The sequence below is a fragment of the Rhinolophus sinicus genome, linkage group LG10, assembly GCF_036562045.2.
Source record: "Rhinolophus sinicus isolate RSC01 linkage group LG10, ASM3656204v1, whole genome shotgun sequence".
In the NCBI taxonomy this organism is placed as follows: domain Eukaryota; kingdom Metazoa; phylum Chordata; class Mammalia; order Chiroptera; family Rhinolophidae; genus Rhinolophus; species Rhinolophus sinicus.
The window spans coordinates 82,647,774-82,664,024 of record NC_133759.1 but is presented as its reverse complement, the minus strand read 5'-3'; the positions used below and the strand labels follow the sequence as shown (position 1 = coordinate 82,664,024).

At 41.0% G+C, this 16,251-nt stretch overlaps 1 protein-coding gene across 1 annotated transcript in view; it reads left to right on the top strand.

The window, feature by feature from the left end:
* Positions 1-16,251, top strand: part of DIAPH1 (diaphanous related formin 1) — an 87,669-nt gene that overhangs the window by 9,660 nt on the left and 61,758 nt on the right. Inside the window, exon 2 of the mRNA XM_074313689.1 lies at positions 15,273-15,428. Coding sequence (XP_074169790.1) covers positions 15,273-15,428 — 156 coding nt within the window. The remainder of the gene's footprint in view (positions 1-15,272; positions 15,429-16,251) is intronic.

Sequence of the window (16,251 nt, the reverse complement as noted above, 5' to 3'; positions counted from 1 at the left end):
TACAGGGCTGCCAACTTTTATCATTATACATGAGAACAATATTTGACCTAGTGCTCCAGGGATTGTTAACATACATTTGAAGTGAATGATTGCTACATCTCCATGTTATTTGAATCTGTTAGTATCACAGTCTTACATGGCTACAGAAAGGGTTGCATAGAATATTAAATAAAGAAGTCAAGGGCGGCCAGATGGTTCAGTTGGTTAGAGCACGAGCTCTGAACAACAGGGTTGCTGGTTTGATTGCCACATGAGCCGTGAGCTGCGCCCTCCACAACTAGATTGAAGACAACGAGCTGCCACTGAGCCCCAGAGGGGTGGCCGGATGGCTCAGTTGGTTAGAGCGTGAGCTCTCAACAACAAGGTTGCCGGTTCAATTCCTGCACAGGATGGTGGGCTGCGCCCCCTGCAACTAAGATTGAAAATGGCGACTGGACTTGGAGCTGAGCTGCACCCTCCACAACCAGATTGAAGGACAACGACTTGGAGCTGATGGGCCCTGGAGAAACACACTGTTCCCCAGTATTCCCCAATAAAAACTAAAAAAAAAAAATTAAGAGAATGAAAGTGATTTTTTAAAAAAAAGTCAAGGATGAGTCTTCACATCCTCAGGATTTGTCTGGATCTCCACATGAAAATGCCAGTGGCAGTAGGAGTGCCCAATTTTTTTTTTTTTTTAATTGGGGAAGGGGAACAGGACTTTATTGGGGAACAGTGTGTACTTCCAGGACTTTTTTCCAAGTCAAGTTGTTGTCCTTTCAATCTTAGTTGTGGAGGGTGCCGTTCAGCTTCAAGTTGTTGTCCTTTCAGTCTTAGTTGTGGAGGGCGCAGCTCAACTCGAGTTCCAGTTGCTGTTGCTAGTTGCAGGGGGCGCTGCCCACCATCCCTTGTGGGAGTCGAAACCGGCAACCTTGTGGTTGAGAGGATGCGCTCCAACCAACTGAGCCATCCGGGAGGCAGCTCAGCTCAAGGTGCCGTGTTCAATTTTAGTTGCAGGGGGCGGTGCCCACCATCACTTGCGGGACTCGAGGAATTGAACTGACAACCTTGTGGTTGAGAGCCCACTGGCCCATGTGGGAATCGAACCGGCAGCCTTCGGAGTTAGGAGCATGGAGCTCTAACCGCCTGAGCCACTGGGCCGGCCCCAATTTTTTTTTTTTTCATAAACTCATACACTGCTACCCATAGCCATAGAGTTCCTTCAAGTCCTTCATTTGGCCATAGAAGCAAAGTAGTTTTGGAGTGTTCTAAAATTATTTCATCATGTTTGCATGGGGCCTACAGAGATATTTTTAGTTTTGTTAGTTTTTATGTAAGATGTGTGTCAGGCTCCTCAGGCATAGAGGTTTCTAGGGATTTCTTGATTTTTGTATTTTAAAAAGATGGGAGTTGGCCTTAGTTGGCAGCTCTTTGTATCCGCCAGGGCTGGTTCGTTACTTACTTCTAGGCCCATGGGTGACGTCTGTTTCCTGTGATTGAAACCACAAGAAGAAGTGGTGGTGAGAAGCCACTGTAGGATATGCAGTATCGGGCAAGTAGCAAGCATTGGGCTGCCCTCAGAAAGAGCAGGAGTAACTAAGCAGACTCTGTAAGGGTCTTTGAAGAGACCCTAGAAATGAGCTGACCCAGCCTCCTCCTCTTCAGATGGGGACACAGAGGCCTGGAGCTATTAAATGGCTCAGGATCATGTAATTAGGTGATCTAGCTTTTAGACTCCACTAATTGGTCATTGTTCTTTTTCACATTGTATTGTCACCCCTAAATTTGGTAACTATGTCCTGCCAGAGTGTCTTCTTAAACAAAGTACTGCTGGAAAAGAGTAAATACCGGTGGGCATTTAGAATATGGGAATTGGATGCTGCTGCTTTGCTTTTAGCTGTGCTAATGATTTTTTATGCTTTTTGAAAAGACAAATACATATGACTATTTCTGGTATTGATGGAGGAATAATGATATTTCATCCCATGCTTCCCCTCCCCCACCTAAGATTTTCTGAAAATAAAATCTTATTCTAGATTTGTAAAAGGCCAGAAAAAGTTTACTGTGGTTTCATAAGATTGAGTCTGGCTTTTTGAGTAGTAGTGTAATTTTTGGATCAGTTAAGCTATTATCAGTAGGCTGTGATCATTTCTGGGTATTCAAGAATGATGTGAGGATAGAAAAAAAGAGGCGTAACCATCATTTAAAACTGAAGGATTTGAGAAGGGGATTTAAAGCAAGCTGCAGGAACTTCCTGGCTACCAGGCCTTGGGTGTGTCAAACACATGTCTACCCTTGAGGAAGAGTAGATGACCTGCTACTCACATCACAACATGGGAGGAGAAGACAGTTGCTACGGTGATTGAGAAACAGCGCTCCTGAGTCACTGTTTCCAAATGAATGGACAACACCCCTTTTTTAAAGGAGCACTCAGCAGTCTTCTCTAAGCTCAGGCAGTAAAGAGAGGCTTGGGAAGAAAGTAAGGAACAAGTCTCGGTATTTGGAGATTGAGATATATGTTGAAACTTTGGAAAAACGGGTTAACATTAGTTATTGTTTTCTATAGATGTATTCTGAAGTTTTATCAGAACCTTACAGGTTTGAGAGGGAGGAGAGGCTTTGCTTACTGTTCTTTCACCAGATGACAGAAAATTCACGCACCTCCTTCCTGACAGCAAAGGAGATGGACGTGCCTGCTGCCCTTTGTGAGACCTGATGGGAAACTGGGACTTCCAGAATCTGACCGCTTTCTCTGTTGGCACCTTGTGTTCCCAGCCCAGGAGTGCTTCATAGTCCAAGGAGGGGTTGGCAGTTTGTTTGAGGAATGCAGTGTCCCCTGCCTGGTTTCCACCTGTTCTGCTGAGCTGGAATAGTGAAACCTGAGTGGACTTGCCTTCTTCCCTCTAGGCTATCAGCTGTCTAGGTTGCACATGGCTATACCAGACCCAGGGCTTCAAGGTGAGCTAAGCTGTGGGCAAAAAGTTCCCACGAGAGACTTGCCTTCTTAGATTGCTAGAGAATTATTAGAACATGTTTTGGACCTGTCTGTCAGAGGATTGAACCCTGATATTCAGATGGTTTTTTCCTCATTTTAATTACGGCCAGGAAATGTGGTCTATTTGGAAAGCAGACTCTCACCAACAGTTTTAGACAGTTGTGAGGAAAATTGAATTTGTTGCACTGAATTTATAAGTAAATTGTTTCAAGTTTATAGGTGAATTATTAAAACGAAATGGATTCCAGGTACCTAATGCTCCTTATAGGGCATTTCTAACTTGTGCTTGACATGTGTCCCTGTCTGGAATTGTTCAGGGCTCCCTGGGTGGTATCCGGAAAAAATATACTGATTCTGGAAGGTAGGAGGAGTAGATCAAAAGAACTCTTTTAATGAGGAGTAGAAGATCTTTGACTCTCCTCTACGATGTTCCCTGTATTGTCTCTTGTATGAATTCTAACAGGTTTAACTCCAAAACTGAGTTTAGCTGTGGGGTTGCCCGGGCAGCGTAGAATTAAATGGATGAACTGCTAGAGTCTTACTTACTCCTTTAGCACGTTTTCCTTCGTGATCATGGAGAACATGAGTGTGCTGTCTCCATTTCTGGGGACTGCTAGATAATCTTCAGTTTTCTTAGCCTTAAACACATTTAACTTTATAATGTCAGATTGGCTTTCTAGTTCATACTTTTCAATTCCTGGTCATTTTGTGCTCCTCTCTTAGACTTGCTTTTCCCTGACATACTCTTTTTTTTATTTTCTTTTTTGAAGTGGTTGCTTCAGTTCTACAGGACTCCTGTTAAGGCTCTTGGCACCAATAAGTAGTAATATCAAAATGTATCTTGTTTCTCTGTAAATGGTAGATGAGATACTGACTCATTTGATGTTATCCTTGGGCCGTTCCTTGAAAATGGAAGAGAACGTTCTCTACATTTGAAGGTATCCATTATTTCCTTCTCTCTAGTTCTAATTGACTTCTATATAAGGAGTGGGAATTGAAGGGAGGCCAGCAAGTTTTATTGGTTGCATCCTCATATATTATTTACCTTTTACACAGCACTTTGCAAAACAAAGTGCTTTATGTCCATTTTATTATTTATTCTTCACACTAGTCCTATGAGACAACATAGTGGTACAGATAGGAAGACTGAAACTGTGGTAGATAAAAAGCTTACCTTGTCTTTACCGTCGTTTAGTGGAAATGTGGTGTGTTTTGTGGCAAAGCTGGAGTAGGATTCACTGGTGATTGGGTTCAACTCCATATTAAGACCCTCCATTGCCTCACTATTCTAAGGAACTGAATGTCTGTCCTGTAGTAGAATGAATAAATGAATCAGAGCCACACCCTACTCTCTGTTCTATATGATTCTGAATGACAGGTATCTTACTTGATGCTTCCTGGGTAGATTAGGATTTGAAAGAAAATTGTCGTTGGCTGTAGTGACATGTCCCATTTTTACCATAAGTAACCTGTGTCATTACTGAGGGTTCATTGCTTTTCAAAGGAGGTGGAAGACTCTCTAGGTGATATGTGTCCCCTAATTGGATAACTAACAAATATGTCATTTGGGCTGAAGCACCAATCAGAAGCCCTTGCTCTCATTCATAGGGGAAGACATTGCTCTTGAAGGTTTGGGCTGATAGCTTACTGAGCTGTCTGTGACAGTCACACTGTACTGTCGTAAATCTTCACACTTTTCCTCAGTTTGCTCAATTTGAATAAAGTAATGAGTGAATGAATATATTGTGCTTAGGATGATGCTCCTAAACCTATACTGATGCTAATTTTCAAAATATTTATTAAATATTGGGCATACCAAATGAGCAAGACATAGGTTCCTGCTCCCAAATAACTTACAGTCTGGTCCACAGAAACAGCTACAATCAATGGTCTGAAGAAGCATCTAATATAAAATATTAAGAGCCTGGCTTGGGTAAGTTCTTTAGTTCTTTTTGCAAAATGATTGCCTATGGCTAAGTGTGTAATTTATAGATTCCTTTATAGAGGAATAGCCTTTTTTTTCTGCCATGTTTTTGAAGTGAATTGTCAACTCATTCAGTCATCAGAACGGCACAATTGACTTTACAGAATGAACTCTCACCATTCCATTTTGTGATCTCAGTGGTCCCAAGAGGTGTGTGTCTGGTTTTGTTTTTTTAATAAATAAGGGCACTGAAGCATGAAGAATTAAAGTGATTTGCTCAAAAATCATACTTGCAGTTTTTTAGGGTGCCAGAAATAAAACCAGGACTCATGGTCTTTTCCCTTGAGCCAGAGTTCTAGATTAATTCTAGATTTTGTCAGTTTGCTTATTAACATATTAGTTTCCTGCTGCTATGTGACACACTCAACAGCTTAAAACAACACCCACTTATTAGCTTACAGTTCCATTGGTCAAAAGTCCAACATGGACAGCGTGGCTGGGTTCTCAGTATCAGGGCTGAAACCAAGGTGTAAGCTAGGCCAGTTCTCATCTGCAGGTGCTAGGGGAAAATCTGCTTCCAGACTCATTCAGGTTGTTGGCAGAATTCAATTCCTTGCAATTGCAGGCCTGAGTTGTGGCTCTCAGCTCCTGAAGGCTGCCTGCAATCGTTGACGTTTGGCTCCCTTCATGCTCAAGGCAGAAATGGCACACTGCTGACTCCTTGTGTCTCTCACCACTCCGCCCAGTTTTAAAGGGCTCATGTGATTGGGTCAGGCCCACGCGGATAATTTCCCTTTCTTAAAAGTCAATTGTGCCAAGGAACATAACTTAATCATAGGAGTGATAGCCTATCATATTTATAGTCGTGGTAATTATATAGGGTGTGTATATCAGCCTAGAAACCTTGGGGGACGTCTTAGAATTTTACCTCCCACACTAAACATTTCCCTCATGCTGAATTAGCCCATGAGCAAGGGCGGATGTCAGCAGAGGGAGAGGTAGGAATTGAGTATACTGAGGCAGCCAGTGAATGGCATTGTGATTATAGGTGTTATAAGAAAACCTATAGGTCTCAGGGATCCTGGGCCTCCCAGAATCATCACAGAGTAGGAGCCAAGTGCCATTCATTCGTGGTGTTCTGGTGGTATTCACTTAGCCAAGAGTTCAGCTATAGCTGTAGTTATCCTGTATAAGTAGCCTGAACAAAGTCTTTAAAAAGTACTGAGATAGAGGCTTGTAGTTGTAGGTTTCTGTTACCCGTGGGCAAGCCATATGGTTCATGGCTAGCACACGGGTAATATTATTAGTTCAATTATTGTCCGATTATCTCGTGAAGCACAGTGGTAGGAATTACTAGAAACACTTTTTGCTATGTAATGTACTGTGTTCAGAGTAATGTTTAATCATATTCTCTTGTTAGATCCTTGCTAATTTCTCTGCTACTAAGGACACTATCTAATTAGCTTTTGTTTGGCTACATAAGTATCCTGTGCAAAGAGATCATCCTTAATTGTATGAGAATTCTATGCCCTTTTTCTGACCGGAGGGAAAAGTTAAAGATTCAGGGAATTAGGTAGAGGTGAATCAGTCCCTTGGATGAATTTTCTTATATCCTTGAGTTTATAATAGGTCCAGTTCTTTACTAGGCAAACAGAGGGTGCCTCTGTCCCAAATACTGCCAGAGTTCTAAATGTAAAAAGTGGTCTCATCGGGCCACTTTTAAAAGTTGAAGTATTAACAGGTACACCACCATCACCACTGCAATAAATCCAGTTATGGAAAGGAAGTTTTATAGTTCATTTGCATTTATTATGATAATAATTGATCAGGGCATGTTTCAAGCTCATTAAGTCATTTAATTAGTTTGGCCTCACAGGGCATGCCTTGGGATCTTTTGACTTTTTAATTTTTGTTTTCTTATAGAAACCAAACTAAGTGTCTAGGAAGTTTCTTATTTCCTGTAGATGGTAACCAAACGATTTATCTCACCACATATTACATTAGGATGCGGTGACTGAATCAGAGCCTTGAATTACTCTCTGGAAGGCGAATTGAGGGGACAGCCTTTTATTTTTATGTTGATTGATGGTCTTAATGCAGAGCATATCCAGCCAAGTATATTTATTTTTGATGCTGTTACTTTTGATGCAGTGTACCATTGAGCGATTTAATTTAAGTAAGATTTGATAATACTGAGAATATTTTGGAGAAGATGAAGCTCATTTTTTAATAAATGCAATTTTGTTAAGCTCTTTTCCTGTACCAGCTAATGACCTTTAGAAATTTATTTACTCACCTAATTCTATTGAATAAAAAATTCCTGTGGAATAAATGTTGTTCTACCCCTTTTTAAAATAAAATAGTTTCTGCTTCTATCCATAATTGTTTGCATGTAAAATCTAGACTGTGTATAAATGATAATATTGCCACTGTTAGGTAGATAAAAAGATAAACCAAGAACTATTTTTTTTTTTTTTTACAGGACTTTATTGGGGAACAATGTGTATTTCCAGGACTTTTTTCCAAGTCAAGTTGTTGTCCTTTCAATCTTAGTTGTGGAGGATGCCGTTCAGCTTCAAGTTGTTCTTTCAGTCTTAGTCGTGGAGGGCGCAGCTCAGCTCCAGGTCCAGTTGCCATGCTAGTTGCAGGGGGCGCAGCCCACCATCCCTTGCAGGAGTCGAACCGGCAACCTTGTGGTTGAGAGGACGCGCTCCAACCAACTGAGCCATCCGGGAGCTCAGTGGCAGCTCAGTTCAAGGTGCCGTGTTCAATCTTAGTTGCTGGGGGCACTGCCCACCATCCCTTGCGGGACTCGAGGAGTCGAACTGGCAACCTTGTGGTTGAGAGCCTACTGGCCCATGTGGGAATTGAACCAGCAGCCTTCGGAGTTAGGAGCATGGAGCTTCAACAGCCTGAGCCACCGGGCCGGCCCCCCAAATACTATCTTGGAGTCATAGTTCGACTTGAGACTCTCTGAGTGTTTACAAGGGTCTCTTCTGAGGATATCAGTGGTCCATAGGGACTTGGGGAACATAGGGCTCATCACAGTTGAGCATCTGGCAAGGCTGCCATGAGAGCCACATACTAGACATCCAACAGGAATGTGGTTGGGGGGGTACAGCTTTATTTTCTGCTTCTAAGCTCACCATGGCCAACCTTTAGCTCTCCTGAATAAGTCAAAGCAGAAGAATTCTGTGGGGTGGAATGAGTGTCCTTGACAGTCCAGGCAGTAGAGCAAGGAAAGAAGGGAAGAAACTGTTAACATACGGTTCAAATAAGCCAAGAATCTGGGTCAGGTTCACCAGGTATTGTCAGTTTAAAAAGCGAGAACAAAAGTGGATGATGGTGATGACAGTCTTCGAGTACCTGGCTCACATCTCATGGTTCCATTTTAATTGTGCTGTCTGGCAAAAAGGATTTCCTTTACTTCTTTCGTGTGTTAGATCTCCTGTTTCTTGTATTTCAAGTCTTTCACTTTCTTGGTTTGTTCCCTCATTTTGGTGGAGCATATCTTACAATAGCTTCCTGAGGTACACGGGGATACATTTTTTGAAAGCTTAAATGTCTGAAAATGTCTATTCTGAATTCACATTTGATTGATAGTTTGGTTGGGTATATTTTTCTAGGTTGGAAATTATTTTTCCTCAGATATTAAAGGCCTTGTTCCATTGTCATCTAGATTTTGATATATTGTTTAAAAATCCAAAGCTGCTTTGATTCCTTTGTATATGATCACTTTTCCTTTCTTCCTTTGAATCTTGTGGAATTTTCTTTGTATTCCCAGTATTTTGAAATGTCATCATGATATGTCCTCTCTGTGATCTATTTTTGTCATTTGTACTACAGACTCATCCTCCAGTACTGGGAAGTAGTCTTGAATTATTTCTTTGATAACTTGCTCCTCTGTTTTCTCCTATTATGTGGATATTTTACCTCCCAAACTGATCTTCCCATTTTCTTATATTTTCTCTCTTGTTTTTCCTTCTCCATCTTTTGCTCTACATTTTAGGAGATTTCTTCAATTCTTATCATTCTTATCTTCCAGTGCTTCTATTGAGCTTTCTCTTGAATTTCTGTTCTTATACTTTTAACTTCTAAGGATTCTTTTTCCTCTAAACGTTTCTTTTTAAAATGGCATTATGTTCTCTCTTGTGGATATTAATGATTTTTTAATCGTTCATCTCCTTGCATAGTCTCTATATGACAAATTGCATTTTTTCCCCTCTTATATTAGTAATTTTCCTCAGATATCTGATAATCCTGGGTTGTTTGCTAATGTTTAAGAAACTGATTAGAAGCTCTGGATACATGGCTAGGTTTTGTTGTCTGTGTGCTTTACTGTAGGACAGCCCTGTCCAATAGAAATATAAAGTGAGTCACGTGTAATTTTGTATTTTCTAGTAGCCACAGAAAAAGACAAAAAGTGAAAAGCGTGAAATTAATTTTAATAATATAATTTTTTAATACAATATATCTAAACTATTGTTTCAATATGTAAGAAGAATAAAAATTATTAATGAGATATTTTACATTGTTTTTTATATTAAGTTATTGAACTCCAGTGTTTATTTACATTTATGGCACGTCTCAATTCAGATGCTAAATTTTCATAAAAAATACTTGATGTGTATTTAGACTTAATAAAATTTACAAGTGATAAGTAGATTCACATACCGAGGGTGTACCAAACATACTTAAGTTTAACAATATAACAATAAATTATTAGTGGGCCGGCTCAGTGGTTCAGGTGGTTGGAGCGCCGTGCTCCTTACTCTGAAGGCCGCCAGTTCAATTCCCATATGGGCCAGTCAGCTCTGCGCCCCCTACAGCTAAGGTTGTGAACAACAGCTCTCCCTAGAGGTGGGCTACTGTCCGAGAAGAGCTGCTGTTGAGCGGCCGATGGATGACTGGTGATCGATGACTGGCAACCCGCTGCCCCAGCCTGGGGGAGCGCAAGGCTCCTAACGCCAGTGTGGGCCAGGGAGCTGTGTCCTACACAACTAGACTGAGAAACAACGGCTTGAACCAGAGTGGGGCTGTGGGAGGCAGAAGAAAGGGGGAAAAAGTATTAGTTTTTAAATTTAAATTTTGTTAAAATTAAAAATTTCTTCCTCAATCACACTAGCCACATTAGAAGTGCTCAGTAGTTACATGTGACAAGTGGTACCATATTGGACTGCAGAGCTCTAGGGTGATCTACTTGGACTATATCAGTGGCTTTAGATGTTTTTTTTCTTCCCCAGATAAGACTTCCAAACTTCTGACTCAAGAATAAGAGCCAGGCTGCTGGGGTTTTGAGAAACTTGTAGGGAGAAGATGCTGTGTTTCTCAGCATATAGTATACATTGATAACTTCTTAAAAATTTTTGTATAGGATTCCTACCCACAACTGTGCCTGGCGTCCCCTAATCCAGAGACCCTCTGTTTTTACCCTCTTCTAAGAATAAACTTCCAGACTTCTGCTGGAGTAAGGGAGGCAAATTTCCCAAATTGCATGTATGGGGCCGAGGCAGAAAGATCTACAGATCTAACTGCTTAAACAGCTTTCAACCAATCTTCTTATTTTTAGCCTACCCCCCAACCCCCAACCCCCGTTTCCATAGATACCTGGTGCCACTAATTCCTGAGCCCTTTGAGGATCCTTAAGTATAATTTGGATTGGTTATTAGCTTTTCCTACTTCTGATTTTGGACTCAGTTTTCTTAGGTCTTTGGGTTTATCACTAGTCCTTCCATTTATTTCCCTAGCTTCAAAATTTGGCTGCAATTGTGCTTTTCTTGTTCTTCCCAACCTTGTAGTCTCCTTTCCATTATGTTTTTCTTTCTAAAAATTCCTTTTCTGTAGATTTAGAAGGGTTTCAAGAAGGGGAGAAATTAGATGCTTTGTTTCAGTCTACCATCTTTTACCTGGAAGTTCCTATTAATCTGTATTCATGAGTAGATTTTGATATTTAAAGAAATTTTATTCAGTATTTATGCTTCCTTCAGGATGGATATTTGTAGTTGAAGGTTTTAGTGGAAAACTCAATAGGATGGACAGGAAGATGAAGTATTTCGTGCAGATAGGCTAGGGGAGTAAGGGGTGGGCTTGGGGGCAGAAGAGAATTGACAGTGAACAAGGACAGTGGTGAGAGGGGAGGCATTTAGAGGTAGGTAGGATGATTAGAGTCTTTATAAAAAAGCTTGGACATCTGAAGCGAAAGGCATGAATGTAGCTCCAGTGGCATTTATCTTCCTGGACTCCACTATTTTTAGTTCTTTCTACTTTTCATGATCTAGGGATCTCTGTATCTCAGAGAATCCACAAAACAACGCATGATAACAATTAAAAAAACAAAGCTTACTGTTTGCAAACACCGTATACATAGGATCTGTAAAGAAAACAGACAATATTAAACAAGAAAACAGTACACCGTCAATATACTGTAGCAGCAGGTTCCATTTCAGTAATTGAATTGAGCTTGCTGTTGGGGTGTTCTGAGTTCTGAAACAGAATTTTGCCGGCCTTGTGATTTGCTTTGCTGGTAGATGCCGCCCTCTGTTGGACTAATTGATGAAATGCAGCTTATGTTCTGCATGGATGTTTTTTGCTGTCGACTCAAATTGAGCACTAAAACATGGATAATTTTTAAAAATTAAATCTGTTTTTAATGATGCACCAAAGGAAACTAGTATCTTCCTTCTCGTTAAAATATACATTTATTTTTGTATCTAAAGGCAAGAGTTAGAGGGCATTAAATGGGAAGAAGGCAGAAGAATTTGGGGAATGCAAAGATTTGGGGCTTTGAAATCTGGAGACGAGTTCCATACGCAGCTTGCCCCCAGTCATGTGACCTCGGTGATTTATTCCACCTGTCTGAACTTCACTTTCTTCATTGAGATAATGAAGAGGTGGAATAGATTTGAGGGCTTCTCCAGGGATTGGTATTTTAGGAAAGCAGCCCTAGTTTATGGTATTTGTTCATAGGAGATGTAATGACTAAGTTTCAGGCTCTGCCCTGAAGGAACTGAGTCTGGAAAAGGATAGAGGAGGCAGACAATCAAAAGACAGTTGTAATGCACTACTACTAGTGCTGTGAGACAGGCAAGTACCTGTTACTGTGCAAACACAAGGAGAGGTACCTGTCCAATTAGAGGGGGTGCCATCCTGCAGGGCATCTTGGAGTTAGTTAGCCTTGAAAGCACAATCTAGGCAGGAAGCAGCAGCCTGGGGAAAGTCTGGGGTGGTGAATACTCGGTTTGTTAACCTGCAGCTAGTTCAGGATGCCCAGAGGATGAGAGTTTGAGGTGGGGATTGGGTAAGAGATGGGTTGAAGGAAAGAAGCCAGGAATGTTACATGCCATGCTAAGGAATTTGGATTTTGATCTGAGGGCGGTGGGGACCTGTTGAAGGTTTTTAAATAGGGAAATAACCTGGACAGTTTGGCATTTTAGAAAGATTACTCTTGGATATACTAGTATGGAGAATGGATTCGGTGTGGTGCAGATGGGACTGAAGGCAGGGAGATCCGTTAGGGGGCTGTTGCAGTAAATCAAGCAGGAGATAATGATGGCGTGAACTTGGGTAGTAGTGGTAGTGGGAACGGATGGAAGAGAACAAAGAGTGTAGGCAAAAAGAACAGGTTGCTGGTTTCCCCGCAGCTGTGAATAGTCCCACTGGCACTGAATCATTAGCTGCAGGTTCTGTTACCTATGTTACATCCATCCCAGAATTGTTTGGGTTGTTGCTTGGTTCTGAGGGCACATTTGAGTTTGGAAGACAAGGTGCTGGAAGCAATTGCTCCAGGAGCAAATAAATTTGACCTTGACAATGACAATCACACTGTACATACTGAAGTTTTTTGTGGTTTGTGTCACTTCTGTGTGCTGGGTGACTTAGGGTGGGGGTGACGAAAGGAACTGTTAGTCTCCTCGGGTCTTGCTGCCTTCCATCTCCAGTAAGCAGCATGCACGAAGTAACTTTAAATTCCATTAATGCTGACAAGGTTCTTATGGTTTCAAGTGAGTGATTAGCGCCCATTCAGCAGAAGCTTGACCTCTGGACCATGGAGGGCAAAGTTAAGATTCCCAGATTTAACTGAACTCTGACATGGGAACAGGGGCATTATGATATCGATTTTTCTTGTTTGTAAAAAGGTTAGTAGAATAGCTTTGTGGCATGGTCAGAACAAGCTTTTCATTAGTTGAAGAAAGTTAGTCAAGAAGTATTCGCTATCCTCTCCCTAAGCAACAAGAATATGGATTAAAATTAAGTATTAGGATGAAGAAGAATTAGCGCTTTCCCACACTTGCTCATTCAGACTTTTTTCTTAGTAAAATATAGCATGTGTGCAGAAGAAGAGAATATGAAACATACAGGACACCCATGTAGCCATCATCTATGTTAAGAAATAGACTGTTGTACGCACTCCATATAAGTCCTTTGTCCCCTTGTGCAGTCACAACGCTTCCACCCACCCTGTTTTGACATTTGTGGTAATCATTCCCTTTATAATTTTATATCCTAAATAATATAATTTTGCATATTTTTACGGTCAATGTAAATGAAATAACACATTCAGTTTAATGTTTGTGAGTAGCTGTAGGTTCATTCACTTTCCTGGTGTAATTGTTTCCCACTGTCCCAATGTATCAGTTTATTCATGCTGCTCTTGATGGCTATTTGGATGGTTCTCTGTTTCGGATCGTATAGAGTTGCTGTGAACAGCCTTGTTGTATACATCCTGCCACATACGTGCAAGTTTCCACAGGGTAGATACATAGAAATCGATGTGTTGAGTTGTAGTCTTGTGCATATTTAACTTTACTAGATAATACCATGCTGTTTTCCTAAGTGGCTGTAGCAATTTATATTACCAGCAATTTATATTACCACCAATTTGGTGAGAGCGCCCGCCGCTCTGCAACTAGACAGACATGAACATTTTTACCACAATTTTGGAGAGTGCGAGATGATGTCTCATTGTGGTTTTAGTTTGCTTTTCCTTGTTTACTAATGAAATTGAGCACATTTCATAGGTTTATTGGTCACTGGATTCAGAGTCTTTTCAGATCTCCATCCTTTTTTTTTTTTTCCTTTTTCTTCAAAGAGCCATATGTTAATGACCTTAAAACTCTTCCTGCCCCTTACCTGACCGACTGTGCTAAGGAATACTTTGGCAGAAATCTTTTAGGTTGTGGGAAGTAGCTTAGATCCTTTCAACTCATTTTCCTTCTTTTTTTGCCCCAACCCATCTGGTGTTTGGGAGGTTTCATGGCGTGTCTCTGATCTTTTTTCTCCCTCCTTTTTCCTGTGTCCTAGACTCTGAAGCGGCTCATGGCAGATGAGGTAAGGAAATTTTGATCAGCATGTGCATGTTCTAGCTCATTTCCTATCCTATGATATTTACCAGTTGCTATAACTTTGACTTTAACTTGTAATGATGGTATAGGTTCTACTCGCAGAGCACCCCAAGGATTTTTCCTAACTCTTTGCTCTGTGTTTGGCCTATTGCATGCATTTCCCTGGCACATTCATTGGCTTCCAAGGTTAGGCATGTTCTTTAAACTCCAAGCTAACTTGCGGTTTGCCACTTACATCACTTGAAGCTCACAATGCTTGCAGATATTTGCTATTATTTGCAAACAGAGAGAGCTGATAAGCTGCAGCTTATCAGTGACTCTTTTTGATTTGAGCATGTGTACTTGAGGTTTGAGGAATGGTTCATGAGCATTTCATTGGCAAAGAGATGGCATATGTACCCCTGAAGTACAATGTATTCTCTGCAAAGGGGATTTTGAAGACTATGTACTGAACTTTTGCTGCCTACCTAATACAAGTGCTGTGGCATGTACAGAAGAGAGATAAAGGAATGGTTCCTTGTTTTAAGGCATTTACTTGTTTATTCTACAAGTATATCACTTACATCTATTAAAATCTGCAGTCACACTTATCTCTCAGAGGAAGGGACCTCTGAGGGCCTGGCCAGATTAATGGATAGTTAGAGGGAAACAAAGGGCATTTTACTGAGATAGCTGTGTACATGAGATGGTTTTAGTTCTGTGCTGCTGGAGGGCTTAGAAAAGGCAGGGGAGCCCAAGAACATTTTTCTGTTGTAGAGAGGTTTCAATCTTAATTCTCCAATCCTCTTATCTTTGGATGAAGATGAGAGTACAGTCAGTATACTAAATTAAATACAAAGAAGACTAGTTTCTTCTTTTCATGTCAGAATAGGCTTGAACTGCCCACAAGCCAGAGGAATCACACATGTATAAGAACTGCCCACAAGCCAGAGGAATCACACATGTATAAGAGGTTAGAGGGTTGGCTATCTGATATGCGGTTTGTTGTGTAAATGAAAATGGATCGCTGCTAATACTTTTTTCTCTTTCTCAGCTGGAGCGACTTACCAGCATGAGAATTAAGAAGGAGAAGGAAAAGCCCAATTCTGCTCATAGAAATTCTTCTGCATCATATGGGGATGATCCCACAGCACAATCGTTGCAAGACATTTCAGACGAGCAAGTTCTAGTACTGTTTGAACAGATGCTGGTAAGTTTCCCGCCTCAAAACATTGCTTCTTTCTGATAATGCATTTATGGCCACGGTGGACCCTATTTTGTGCATGTTCCCCCTAACTAGCTTTTAATGACAAAGAATTCCAGGCTTAACAGGGAACTTCTTAATAGCAATCCCATTAAGGAAGGGACTAAATATGCAAGCACCAGTCCATCACATTGGAATCTATGAGTTAGGCTTGGGCATATCTGATCACTGACCACCTTGTTAATGTCCTTCTGTCCAGCAACACTTGAGCCACAAAGACACAGGGTAAGTGGGTCAACTCACGTGGTAGTGTGGGGACGACCTTTGGGTTAGCCAGAGCGGGTAAAGTGTTGAAACTTTCTCAATGAACTCTATACAAAGAAGAAACTGAGGAATGGAAAGGCATCATTTGCCCAAGGTCTTCTATTTAGTGGTGAATCTGGAAAGAGAATTCTGATGCTATAATCTCTAAAAGACCTTTAGAGATTGTGGCTGAGGTCAGTTGAGTAATGACGTGTATGTGGATGTGGCTTCCTTTGCTGTTGTTCCTCAGTGAGGAGGACACTCAGTGAATGAATGTTCACTCGTGATCAGTCTTGGAAAGTTTTGACTACATGCTTATAAGGTTTCATAAGATCTATATAGTGCCTGGATATATGCTCTCAAACAGAGCTAGTGCAGGCCTAACTTAATTTAAAGCATGGGCTGAAAACCCTCAACACAGGACCTGGTTCACAGTAAACACTCAGCCAGTACTGCAGTTACTATTTTCCACTGAAGCTTTTAGTTTGCCTCTTTGTAATTCAAGTACATTACGAGTATGATCTAT